Source organism: Caretta caretta, chromosome 4 (assembly GCF_965140235.1).
Source record: "Caretta caretta isolate rCarCar2 chromosome 4, rCarCar1.hap1, whole genome shotgun sequence".
NCBI lineage: Eukaryota > Metazoa > Chordata > Testudines > Cheloniidae > Caretta > Caretta caretta.
In genome coordinates, this window is record NC_134209.1 from 109122073 (window position 1) to 109136535 (window position 14463).

General features: G+C 41.7%; 1 protein-coding gene across 3 annotated transcripts in view; it reads right to left on the reverse strand.

Moving 5' to 3' along the window:
• FAM114A1 (family with sequence similarity 114 member A1) overlaps nucleotides 1–14463 on the reverse strand; it is a 72168-nt gene that overhangs the window by 20806 nt on the left and 36899 nt on the right. For all 3 annotated transcript variants that reach the window (XM_048848589.2, XM_048848588.2, XM_048848587.2), the window contains 5 exons: nucleotides 14114–14236; nucleotides 13840–13946; nucleotides 11368–11502; nucleotides 8707–8859; nucleotides 4565–4688 (listed from right to left, as the gene is read on the reverse strand). In XM_048848589.2, coding sequence (XP_048704546.2) covers nucleotides 4565–4688; nucleotides 8707–8859; nucleotides 11368–11502; nucleotides 13840–13946; nucleotides 14114–14236 — 642 coding nt within the window. The remainder of the gene's footprint in view (nucleotides 1–4564; nucleotides 4689–8706; nucleotides 8860–11367; nucleotides 11503–13839; nucleotides 13947–14113; nucleotides 14237–14463) is intronic.

Consider the following 14463-nt stretch of genomic DNA (forward strand, 5'->3'; position numbering starts at 1 on the left):
TGTTTTTAGGTACTGCTGAGCACCTAGACAGAACTTAACATGGTCAAGAACATCTTGTCTAGGACCATGTCTTCACTGGGGGGAAAAAAGGTTCTAATTAAAATCCCACTGATGACAAGGCAGTTGTTGTTTTAACACAAGTTAGTGAGTTGAATTAAAGACAATAGGGGAATTGTGGTTTAACTCCACTTGCTTACTAACGATAAAACTACAACTACCTTGTCTTTGCTGGGATTTTAACCTGAGTTATCTAAGTCAAGTTAAGAACACACCTCTTATTTGCAGTGGGTTTCACCATGACCAGCTAACTCATAATTAAACAGCACTGTCCTTGTTCACACGAGGTGCTCAGTGTGTGCTTGAAAAACATGTTAAATAGTACTAAGCACACCGCATTTTCCCCAATGTAGATAAGGACTATATCATGGCAATATGCCGAAGGGCCCTAAACAAATCATTTTAGGTAAATAAATCAAATTAAAAAAGAAAAAAGACCAAGAATCTGCTCTGGGAAGGACACACCTCAGTGCAACCTGGGAAGCTACATTTGGTTTTGTAAATAGGATCAGAAACATGAACCACAGTAAGTGGAGAATAGAAATGTGGCTTAAATTATATAGCCGTTGGCAAACAAAGGCTGTCTGAATTAGAAACCTGCAACAGTTAATAAAACTGTGCTCTGTCGGGGGAACAAACATTTACATCATTAGTAGAATTAAATTTAAAGATGCTGGATATCATATTTATTTTAAAATGACAGATTATTGCCCTTTATGGGCCTATTAACTGAATTCTTTAAGTTTTATGGGGCCTTTATGCATTGGCTGCACTCAATAAAGACACTTAGGAATGCATGTGTTAAATTCAGGGAATGGCTTGGTGTTCCTGTCACACAGGCCTCCCAAGGGTCACAGGAAACCCCTTCTCCCATTATCCTAGTTTTTACACCCTTCCTGAAGATCCCACATTTCAGCCTGGCTGAGAAAAGATAAGTAGGATTCTCTTAGGCACCCTCAAAGATGTTGTCTAGTGAGGACATTGCAGGGCAATGTAAGGAGATGTGCACAGTGTCTTTGCAATGCTCCGTGCATGGCCAATCACAAGGGAAAGGCAGCAGCAAACACTGAAACTCAAGTGTCTCATGAGGGTGTCCTCACCACAGAGATGCCAGCCCAGCCCTCATGGAAAGGTCCTATAGAAAATTATCATTTTTCCATAGTTTTCAAACCATCCTATAAAATGTAATACAAAATTATATCCATACTACTGTATATAATTCTATAGGATAGTGTGACGGGGCAAGGTCAGATGGCTATATTAGCTCCAGGCTAAACAAATCCCTGGTACCAGGATAAGTGAAATGGCAGCTGCTCCAGGTCAATTAAGACACCTGGGGCCAATTAAGACTTTCCAGAAGGCAGGGAGAGCGCTAGGTTGATTGGGACACCTGAAGCCAATCAGGGGCTGGCTGAAACTAGTTAAAAGTCTCCCAGTCAGTCAGGTGGGTGTGCATGTCAGGAGTTGTGGGAGGAAGTTGCGCTGTTGGAGAGGCTGAGTAGTACACACCACATCAGGTACAAGGAAGGAGGCCCTGAGGTAAGGGTGAAGTGGAGCTTGAGGAAGTGAGGGCTGCTGTGGGGGAAGTAGCCCAGGGAATTGTACATGTCATGTTTCTAAAAGGTCAGCTACCATAGCTGGTACTATTAGGGTTCCTGGGCTGGAGCCCGGAGTAGAGGGTGGGCCTGGGCTCCCCCCGCTCTGCCCCCTGATTAATCACTGAGACTGGGAGACAACAGAGATTGTGCAAGGAAGGATAACTTCTCCTCACCTCCCTTGCTGGCTTATGAGGAAAATGGCTCAGTAGACTGACCCTTGTCTCTAGAGAGAGAAGGGTTACATGGAGGTCACAGTGAGCCTCTGAGGCTAGCGAAATCCACCAGGAAACGCGGGACCCATGGAGGCAAGGACAGAGCTTTGTCACAATAGTTAAAAAAAAAAAGTCTTTAAGGCCTGCTCCAAAGCTCACTGAAGTCTGTGGAAAGACTCCTTCTCAGCTCAGTGGGCTCTGGAGCAGGCCCATAGAAAGGATTAGATGCTCTGTGAATTTCTATTAGATTTTAGAGTAATTTCTACAGAACCGTATTGATTTCATCCCTCTTAAATTATATAGGACTTTCCCATAAGGGTTTATCTTGTTCATCGTTTCACAGAGTTTAAGGCCAGGAGGGATCATTAGTCTTATGTCCAGTATATCACAGGCCATTAACTTCATTTAGTTACCCTCATATTGAGCACAACTAGGGTTAGACTAAAGTATTTCAGCCCTCAGGAGACTGAGTTGTAGCAAAAAATCTAGTTCATCTACATGAAAGTTTGCTAGCTGAGCAGCAAAACACTGGGATATATAAACCAAATAGCTGGCAACTTTGTCCTCAAGAGATTCAACGCAGCTGCCTGTAAGCATGTTACAAATATCTGAAAAGAAACTGGGTCTCCTCTCCATTTCTCAAAGGCCAGATTTCTCTTTCTATCTCCTTTAGTAATTCTGTGTACGGCCAGATATTAAACATTTAAATATTTAATATTTTTATAGTCTCCTTCATCCTCTCGTATTAAAAAAAAAGCAAGTTGACATCGTCCCCTTAATTGTTTGTAAATATCTGTGGACAGACATCATGTGATGTGTACAAGATATGAAAGTTCCCTTGTCGGATTGCTGCTTATGCAGTATGGGTGACATATGCCTCTGTGCAGAAGGAGAGGGCAAATCCTGTCCACCACTAAAGGGCTGATCACAAAGGGATACACAACACACTGTATTATACTGCCTTTGGTGCATAGGAATTGCCTGGCTTTCTGCACCGTGGTGAATGTTGCCCAATGTGCACTTATTGTGGTTAAAGGAAATGAGTCACCTTGAACAGTAGTTGATCCTACTGCAGCCTAAAATAACTGTTGCACTTTCTGAAGACCATTCTCTCGCTCCAAGCTGCATTGAACTTGTCTGTGGTTATTATTTCCTCTGTCACAAGGGAGGATGTATTTTGGTCTTCCTACTGATTTGCTTTTGCAAAGCAAAATCTGCAATGTTTTTTGCTTCAGTCTTTATCTTCAAGGAGCTCTATGGCTTAGGCTTAGCATATCTAAAAGATTGCTCAGAGCTTGAGAATGAAGACATTGGTTGACAACTCCCCTCCTCAGGCACAAGGGAACTTTCCACCTTAAGTGTAAAGCTCATGTGTGCTGGAGACAGAGCGTTCTTGGGGGCTGTGGAATGAATTCTTCAGGCATTAAGGACCATCACAGACCTCACCACTTTCCACTCCAAATGCAAGCCATGTTTCTTTGATGTGCTCTCTCTAGTACAAACTCAAAGCAGTGTTTACATTAAAAAAACAACCATACCAAACTAAAACACTTTACTGCACACACAGCTTTCCCTTGAGGAGAGGATGAAAGAACAAACCACATGAGACAGATGTTAGTCCCTTTTTGCTTAATAAACTATTGGAAGGTGCTAGGAGACTATGGTGATGAGGGAAATATGTAGAGTAGAACAGAATAGAAGTTGCTGCTGCCCCAGGTGGTGTCAACAATGAAATATCTCTAGACACTTCTTTTAAATAAGGTTTTATTTCAGTGATTCTTAATTTCAGATTCTTGGTCACACATCTCTCAATATTTTGCAAAATGTAAGGTCGTATAGGCCTGCATCCCTGAGATTCGGAGAAGACCCTTATATGTAAAACATGGTCTTCTAAGTTACTGAGGATAGAGTCCATTTCCATTGATTTCAAGAGATCAATTCAGAGTGCACAACCCAGGAGGAGAGGGGACTACGGTGGCTTTAAGCTACCTATTCAACCTTCTGATTCTGTCCTGTTTCAGAGGCTGCAGAGGCCCCTGGCATAACATAGGCAGCCCTAAGCGTCTCTCTATGGAAACCTCCCTAGGCTGCCCTCTCAACCACAGCATGGTCTGGAATCCCCTCAGTGCTGTATACTGCAGCCCGGCCTGTAACATGCCCTGGCTGCCCCCCAGCACACCTCCTAAGTCAGGACTTGCAAAGAGAAGCCTTGGAGGCAGCCCTATGGCTTTCTTCAACAGTACCTGTGTGAGGGGAATTCTCTCTCAGCAGGAACTGGGGCTTTTAGGACCCTTTTATGTCACACAAGCCCTTTTATCTGGTGTAAAGTTGCTGGAGCAGGGGTAAGGATCTCACCCACTGTGTACTGGATACAGCCATTATGGTACAAAATCATTGCTGAACTCCACTAAACTTTTAGCCTGTGGTGCATGCACAATTTTATAAGTAGAGTCTATAAACCAGAATGTGAATCAATTGAGTCTGAAATGAACATCTAACAATCCAAGCTTCCCTAGTCTCCATTGTATTTACTTCTTTTGAAGAATGTTAGGGTATTATAGAGAAATGCACTCCAAATTTTCTGTCTGCTGTCAACTCTCAATTAATTAAAGCATGCTAGTTTGGATTAAAGTTTTTTTTAATTAAACACAGATTTAACAGGTCTCACCTGGGATATGCCAGTATTTTTTTAATTACCTTTTTTTTCTTGATCCTCTTCATTATTTGAGTCCTTTGGAATGAAGATCTCTTTAATAGCAATTAAGTCATTTTTCACAGTTTCTAATTCCTCTCCATTAAGTGATGTTAAAAATGACTGAATCTGAAGAAGGAAATGACAGTGATCACTACTAACCCAAATCACCCCTCTCTTTCACCCCTCTGAAATTACAAATTTTGTTCCTGACCCCAAGGTGTGTTGAGCAGTAGACAAGAACTCCCATTAAAAGATCAGGTCCTTTATCTAATCTATCAACCTACCTTATCTAGGGATTAATTATGTGTTCATCCACTTGGTATCCGAATTTCTTACAAATATTACACAAGCCTTACAAGATATTTGAGCACATTTTTTGGATTAAAACCAATTTATTTTAACATCTTATAATTATTCTGGGAAGGCTCTGGTGAAGAGAGTGGGTAGGAAGAGCAGAGGGGAAGACTCCCTGTCAGCCTGAACAGCTGTGGCAGGGAATTCCAGAGTAGTGGCCCTGTTCCCTACTCCTACAGAGCTTATCCACATTACTGACAGTCCAACTGTTCTGAAGAATGCAGTGGTCATGGCAGATCATTGTGCTGGAGAAAGTCTGGTTCTAGCCCACTGAGAGTTTTGAAAATAAAGGCTATGAACCTAGGGAATGACTGTTAGTAGTCTGCTCTCTTCACAAGCCGCCTTAGTCCCACCAAATTCGCATAGGCTGTCTTTGATGGACACTCACCAGTCTGTTTTCTTCTTCAACTAGGAATACCCTTGCAGAGTCCCCAAACTGCTGTCAGTTTTCCTCCCCATGTAGGCTGCTTGATCTGCAGTTGATACCCAAGCACTGAACACTCTTGCTTACAAGAGATGAACCTCATTTCATTATAAAGAAGTCTGAGCTCTGGTTAACTTGAATTTAAATGGACGCAAGCTAAGTTTTGGCTATGATGAATGTGAAGGTGTTTTTACTTCTTTGTTTTTATAGGATCTGACTGTGATTTTTGTATTTACAATTCTACACCTAGAAATAGGTGCAATGCTACAATACAGGGACATTAGGTGTCAAAAGTGCTATGGAAACGGGCCTGCAGTTATTTGTGCAAGAAAAACAGGAGGCTGAAGTGAGACCCTTTTAAAAAAGCAGGACCATTCTGTTTAAGAAAAACTATTCCTTACACTTCAATTTTTTGGGAGGGCAGAGAGAGATGGACTTAAAAAGAAAAAGGTGGAGGAAGATACCCTGAGAAATGTATTTGGAAAAATGTCACAATGTATAAATGACACCACTGAGTGTGCAACAAAGCTTTCCTGAATGCATGAACAGCAGAGCCAATAAACTGACAGTTGAAAGCTAGCTGTCACAGAGACCTTATTAACCTAAGGATGTGTCTCAAAGTAATCTTACAGGGTTTGTCTACACAGCAATAAGCCCATGTCTGAGTCTGGACTCAAGTCAACCCCCTCTTGCATCCACACTGCAATTGTGCTAACCTAGGGCTCAGACCCCAGGATCCCATAGGGTAGTAGAGTTTGAGCCAGAGTTAAGCCTGGACCTAGGGTCGGAGCCCTATTGCTATCCTGTGTGCACATGGTCCTGGTTTGACTTGGGATCCTGAGAATCTTCCAGACGTATCCTACAGTTCCTGACAGCAGAGTAGCAGTACTGCAAGCAGCCAGGACAGTGGTCCGGAACTGCCTGCATCCTCCTGGAGTACTGGTGGCTCTGGCTCCTGCGTCTCCTTGCTGTCGTGTGGAGCTTGCCCAGAGCAGGGAGCAAATTTGCCAGGTGGGATGTGGCTCCTGGCTGTTGGGGATCATTACCCCCCTGGCCGTGGTGAGCCAGGAGCTCTCCCACTCCCTCTCTCTGCAGGGTGGCGCTCTGTTTTCTGACCCTTGCTCCTGGGCTCCCACTGCCCTTCCTGGGGCTGTGTGTGCAGGGACGCCCTGTCTGTGTGCACTGTCAGGGTGGTGAGTGGGAGCTGGTCCCCAAACTTCCCTGCAGCCTCCTGGAATGCAGCGGGGACAGGAATAAGGGCCTGGGGGGTGTTGGAGGACAGTGCACCCCAAGCCTGGGATGCACTTCACCAGTCTGTAGCCTGCAGCAGCCATGCTCGGGTGTGTGTGTGTGTTTTAAGAGATGGGATCTTCGGGAGGACAGCAGCGATCCCCCAGCTGGGTCATGCAGGCAGGGGCCACACATTCCTGGTCGGAACGGAGCAGGGAAGGAAGCAGCTAGTTCTTGATCCCCTGGGGGGATTGCCAAGAGCTGAAGAACTTGATTATTGGGCAGACCAGTGGATCACAGCGTTGGCTGCTTCTCGAGACTTGTTAGTAAAAAGTGAGAGTAAGAAAGCGCCAGCTGCTGAACGTTGGAGGCTGCTTCTGCACCAGTCTTCAGCTGGGTCAGGGTTAGAAGACTTTAGACAGGGTGGTGACTCAGGTACAGTGTATGACCCCTTTGGAGTGTTCCTTCTGCAGGGTGAGTGATCTGAAGTTTGCACAAGCACACTATCAACCACAACCAATTTATTTTTTATCATGTCCTTTTGACTTACATTGCATGGCAATCAAGACCACCCCCTCCCAAACACTGCCCCCTCACCAAAAATGAGCCAGTTTTCCCCTCCCCTCAAAGCACATTCCTACAGGTACTATTCTCCCTCTCCCATTGGGCCATGCAAATCTGTAATGTGAGCACACAAAGTACCCCTTACTTCTGCTGCTTGGGTGCAACCAGCTCCCGCCACGCTAGCTTCACTTTCCGGCTGAGCATACCAATCCAGTGTTCCCTTGCTGTCATAGGTCCTTTTAGAGGGAAATGGCTCACCTCTGGCTTCACAAAGGTTGTGAAGAGCACAGCAAGCCACAGTAACACAGACAGCAGTAATTACACCGGCATCTAATGGGTTTGTAAACACCTCCAACAGGATATTAATCTGCCAAAAGCACATTCAACAATCATTCTACACCTGCTTAGAGTGTAATTAAACTTTTTTTTGCCTGGGCCTCTGAAATCAGGGTATGGTTTCATAAGCCAAGGCAAAAGAGTGTACGCGGGTTCCCCCATAACAACAGTGGGGACAGTAACACCATTTATATCAATGTCATTTGGTAGGAACAGTGTCCCAGCCTGTCCATGAATCTAGACTCCAGAGTAGCAAAAAACTCTGGCATCATTAACTTCTCCTTTATAGCCCACACTGACATTCATAAATCTGCCTCTGGGGTCCACTAGTGCCTGCATAACAATGGAGTAATACCCTTTGCAGTTTATGCACTCATGTACTCCTTGAGGAGGGCCAACTGTGGGCACAAGTCCCATCAACAGCACCACCACTGTTAGGAAACAGAGTGGGCAGTAGAGTTTTCCCATAGTACACCGTGTTCCTAGGGCTAGAATGTTGACATTGGTGGGGGGCATTAGGCACTCTGGAATATGGTTACTTTTGACTTGGGTCAGTGCAGTGCAGTGTGGATGTTAGAGTCCTAGGTTTGAGCACGGGTCAGAAAATTCTTAACCTAGGGTTAAAATGCAATGTAGATGCTCAAGCCCAGGTTTCCCTGATGTGGGTCAGCTGACTCAAGTCCCAGTTACCCTAGGTTACATTGCTGTGTAAACCTAGCCACAGAGACTGCTTACATTTCTATTTATATCTTGGGTTGGTCAACAACAGGATAATAGCACAATGCAATAAAGAATATTTAGAAGTTAAATAAATAATCTAGAATGCATTATATTTTATTAATCTCTTGGTGTAGTTGGTGCAAGGTTCCTGAATATAAATGGTAACACCTTTAATAAAAACATTACACTTGAGTCTTCTGATAAAGCTTGAAAGGGCATTAGCACCGTGTAACAGGTTTAAAAATGCAGAACACATAATGTCTTAACAACTAGAACTTTCAATAGCAGATTTCCTTGCTTTCTTTGTGCTAAATCCTGGTCCTCCTGAAGTCACTCGGAAAATGCTCATTGACTTCATGATATAAGGGATTGACCCTTGGGACCAAATCAAAGCCCACTGAAGTCAATGAAAAAACTCTTATTGACTTTAATGGGACTTGTATGAGGAGATTAATGCTTACAAAAAGTATTTCACTAAACATTGTGTTTGTTATTTATGCAGCTTGTATACTGTACCTTGGCTTCACTTTCATTTGACAGAATTTCCAGAGCTTCAAGATGGGACAAACCTTGAAACTCATCAAAAAGCAGCCCATAATGTACTGTCCTTTCAACTGTAACTTGATGGGCCAATCTCTGCTTCTCTTTCTCTTTCGCTTCTCGCAACAGCTGAAAAAATATACATCATTCCTGGTAATTTACTGACCGCACTGCAGATTTGGCAGTTTTTATTACTCTCAGCCTCATCTCTTCTAGGCAATAATAATAAAATTTGGGACGATATCACACCTGCAGAGCTGAAATTTTAGTCAGCCTCGGATATCCCTCATAATTTTTTTTGATAAACCTCTCTAATAAAATATTTAAGTAGCGTTCTATATGTGGTTTTCTCTATGGTAATTATTAACTGTCTTTAAAAACCAACAACAAATAACATTGCTCATATCCTCAAATGCAGTGTCGGCTACAGGTAATACCTTATAAATTTAGCTATCATTTGCAAGGGAAGAAAAATTAAAAAGTCTTTACTTCATCTAGTGAGTCATCTGATACAGGTCCTATGGTACGTATACATAGAACACAATCTCTGCAGAACGCTGTTTCCAGGGTTCCTACCCACATGAAGTATTTTCAATATATAGTGAAACCTGCCGTAAATGACCTTTGGACCCACAAAAATCATTTGCTTAATGAAGGTAGGCTTTTGTAATAAAAGAGGATCAGAACTGTACTCCATACATTTGGAGATATTATGGAGTACTCTCTTAATACAGAAGGTTGCGTAAGGAGAAATGGCCTCTTGTACACATTTTTCACTGCATTTATGAGTTAAATTTCAACCTATCCAAAGCCTATCCACCACTTACGCCTATTTTGACATTTAACGCTTATGTGGCACTTTGGCCTTCTCCTGTTCCTCTGCACAAGAATGAAATATCTAGCTCTACCATGTTTGCACTATTTCCTATTTCAATTTGGTATGACATGGCATTCAAGTATTCATTAGACGTACGAAGTATATTGGGTCGGATTTTCAAATGAGCCCCATTTTCAATACTGCATACACAATTCTTCATACCTAAATTTTGCATGCACAAATTACATTAAAAGGAAGCAGTGGACTGGGACTCAGGAGAACTGGGTTCAGTTATTCTACAACTTTCCGTGTGAACCTAGGCAATCACTTTACCTTTCTCTGCCACATTTTCCCACCTCTTATAACCTCCATTTAACACTTCCTTTCTCCCTTGCCTATTTAGGCCCCAGTTCAGGACCACACTTAAGCACATGCTTAACTTTAAGTATCTCCTTAAGTGCAGTCCAGAATAGGATGGACATGCCATCACTTAACCGAATGTATTAACATATACCTGCTCATGCAATTAGCTGGTTTCATGTAGATGTTTATTTTTTGCAGACGCAGCTGTAGTCCAGTGTTTGAAAAACTGGTTCTTACAATTTAGATGACTTTCTTCAGATCATAAATTTTCAGTCAGATCAAATATTGAGTCTACACTACTTGAGAGAGTCCCCTTTATTACCAGAGTTGCAATATTAGATTGTGAAGTGCCTTGGAATGCTTTACAAGAAACACATTACCCAAAACTAAGCTGTGATCTTGCAATCAGATCCACTTAGAAACTTCAACTGCAGTATTGGGGCTGTAGTATTTTATGGCTATACATATTTCTTGTTTAACAGTAATGGCCATTTGGAGCACTGCTCAAGTAGATATAGGTAAAGTGTATAATTATGTAATTTGCTTAGTACGAATTAGTTTGCTTTTGATCTGCTCTAACAGTATCATTCTGTTTCTGCTTAAAGTGGTAGATGTTAAAAATGAAACATTTTACTGAGAGAAAAATATCTCACTGCAATATTACATTCTACAAAAAGGAAAATACTGTGGTAATATAAAGGCTTCCTTTTAATGTCTACTGCTATAGGATTTCCCTTAACCTTACTACATACACTAGAGATTTTATGCTACCTCGGTCTATCTGTGTTTATTAATACACACACACAAACACTGTTTATTGATGAAATTCTATTGCAGCTAGCAAAAGTAGTAAGCAGTTACTGAACATCTGTACCTGGAGAGCTAAAGTAACTGGTACTTGCAATGATTATATTCAGATTATACTGTTACAAGGTCTCTGAATCTTTGAAGACACAAATCATGTGTCTTTGACTCATATAGTGAGGGCATGGTGCATTGCTGTTGAGTATCCTGTTTCCCTAGATGACAGCATTAATTTAAAAGAATAAAAGTAATAACTTTTTACTGCTTTAATTTTTTTTCCAATAAAATGAATGTTACATTTCACTATTACTCATTCCCCAGGAAACCACTACAACTATGTATGTATTGGTGTGAATGCAAGATTTATAACTATCATGAAAACATTTGATCACTTATCCAGAGTACAGTGTTTATCACCTGACACAGTATCTTATGAAAATCGGTAATTGCACATCCTTGCTTATATGCAAGCGCTGATTTTACAAAATACGTTACTTTGCAGTCCTGCAGAGAACAAAGCGGAGCTGACACAATGCATAATTTTTATTTGCATAGATTTAACTATCCTAAATTAACCCTACCACTGATGTGAATGAAATTCTGGCTCAGTAATCTGCAACTGCACTAACAAAACAGGTTTGAAGCAGTCTAACCTGAGATAAGGAAACTGTTCTTTCCATCAGTATTTTGGTTCTCTTAAATCCAGGATCACTTTCTGCCAGGACATTCATGGTTTTCTTGCCGATAAATTCCAAAGCATCTAGACCACCAGTCAAAACACTTTTTCCCTGTACATAAAACAATGCAGTGTGGTTATTTTCTTTACACTTTAAGTTAATAAGAAATTGTAAAAAACATTGATACTGCTGATGCGGACTTTGAATTTTTAATTTCCTAAAGTTTCTCCACCCGTACTAATAATAGGATTTATGACTTCATCAATCATCTCACTTTGCTTTGAATCCATGTTCCTGGAGAAAAAGTACTATACAAAGGCTTTATAATTAACTTATTTTGAATGACATTTCATAGCTTGAAGTCAATAAGAAATATGTCCAATAGCAATTCTCTTAATAAATTAAATAATACTAATCAGAGAATAAAGCCATATTTGCTTTGTATACATGGATGACTCATCTTTTCCTGTAAACGGCATGCAGCGGGTAAGTGCAAATCTTAGGTACAAAAGGTTCCTTTGAAGTTAAGGACCCTTATGAGAGGAGCTCACCTCACTCATGGAACTGATTTTTTTTTTTCATTTGACAGCTGCAAAGAACTGCTACATGGGAGATTCTCTCAAATGAAACCATTGATCCTCTGTCCTCTCATCAGCTTTATTCACCTCTCTCATTGGTTCAGCTACATGGAAGAAGAACCTACACTGGCTAACTGTTCTGTCTTTAGCCTAGACTCTATGTTTGGCAGCTTCTCAAATGAGGAGCTGAACATGGAAAACTTTACAGAGGTCTCAGCAGTCAAGACTGCCTTTGTTCTCCGATTAGAACACTGAAGGAAACTTTCTTCAACAATAGGCAGGAGTCACTACATTACCATGAGGAACCTGAACTCCTCTTTTTCTTCTTGATACCATTTGGTACCTTGATACCATTTGTTACCATTTGTTACCATGATGGCCTTCACCACCCACGTGGACAGCTCTCACTTTCCAGCTCACCCTCCTAATTCTCCCACATGCAGACTGGCCTCCCCACAGAGCTCAGGCAGTCTCACCCAAACCCACCACCAGCAAATCGTGGGTAGCAACAACCTCACTGACTCTGTGACTCTCATTGCAGCCCTCAAGGAGTGGTCAATGGCAGTCTTCCCATGTTCCCAGAATCCTTGACATTAGAGCAAAGCTATGCTTCGAATGAGCTGGACAGTCATTGTAATGGAACATCACCCTCACCAGTTTTTCACAAGGGAAACCCTGCCACCTATGCTTCCTAGATGCTGCCTGCAATTTTCTGCAACCCCATGTTAGAGCACCATGCAAAAGAGTTCAAAGGAAAATGACTGTAGTGGTAACATTGTATACACACTGAAAGGAACAAGGCAAGATGTGGATGGACACTGGAGACGGTAAACTGGAAGAAGCAACAGGATTAGGCAAAAGCGGGGATACAGGGGAGGAGAGGGAAGAAGAGAGTGAAACGCAATGCTTAGGTTTTGAGCCTGGATGACAAGGAATATGGAGAGGACAATAGTAATAATGGATAAGGGAGGAAAGATGAATAGATAGCTCAAATTTTGCCATGTTGAGTTTGAGATGGCACCAAGATATCCAGAGAGCAGTGTCAAAGAGACAGTTTGAGATGTGAGACTAGGCAAAGAGGGAGAGGCCAGGGTAGAGAAGAAAAGGAATCATTTAGTAAAAGTCTTGAACCAAGCAAATGTAGGATTGTTTTGTTTTATCTGCCAGGAAAATATCAGAAACCCTCCTCTCAAAGTTAATCACGAAGGACTTGATTTTAATAAAAATCACATGAGAGCACCACACCTCCACATGACTCCCAAGGCTTTGCATAGACATACACAGTGCAGCTGCCAGAATTTTTTTAAAACTAAGTCTAGTCCCAAATGTTCACTCAAAGGCCATGTCTACACTTTGAGCTAGCTATGTGATTCCCAGCTCACATACACATACTCGTGCTAGCTCAATGAGAGCCAGCGCGAGTATAAACAGTAGAGAGCCATAGTAGCATGGGCAGCAAGATGCAGTGGCATGGTTCAAAACCAGGCTGAATACAAACTCACCTGAACTTCATGGGTATGTCTCAGCATTGCTAAGCTGAGCCTCTGCTGTTACTGCCCGTGCTACTACAGTTATGCTATTGTTTATAGATGCACTAGCTCTCATCGAGCTAGCATGAGTATGTGCAGGCAAGCTGGGAATCACACCCCTAGCTCGCAGTGTAGGTGTAGCCTAAATTGGTTACTTTCTTTGATATACCTGAAATTTTATATTGAGCTAATTATTTTTGCATAAAAGTGTCATTGTAGATCTGTGGTTCAAACACTGTTTTTCAGTCACACAACTCCCAAACCCTCGTCTTCAAATATGACTTGCAATTAGAGGGCATGAAGGAGAACTTGAGAAGACAAGACACATTTGAGTTACTCACTGTGTTCTGTACAGCATTAGTGATTGTTGACAGCATCCCACGAGATCCAGATGAAGGAGAAGAGGGTGAAGCCCCAACAGAGCTCTGGTCTGGGACATCGTTGGAATCTAATAAAATGAAAAAGAGCCAGGCACAATGCATCTTCAACACTGTGTTATCTTCAACAAATCACAATGAACTGGATTCTGTCACCAAAATCTTTTATTTCCTAAATTGTATACATTTGACAATTTGTCAGAAAGTTCCATTCAACTTGGACTAATAAGCTACTTACTTATGATCCCTGGTGTTTCGCTCTCAATTGTGGCAGGTTGTGCTCCTTCTGAAGATGTTGAACTCGCATTATGAATTCTTAGAGTGGCCCCTGCTTTTTCCTTTACTGCAGTTAATCCATGACCTGTTTAGATGCAATTATGCATGTGTCTGTGATTTGGAAACACTCTTATTACTACTAACAAGGCATAATATTTAATGCTTAGTAAATATATTAATTAAAAATAGGTGAAAATCACAAAATATGAAGCCTACTACATCTGCTTAACTTATTTTCTAGGTCAGAAAAGCCAGCTAGACCTTCATTTACTCACTAGTTATATCAACACATTTCAAACTCGTGTCCTGTTT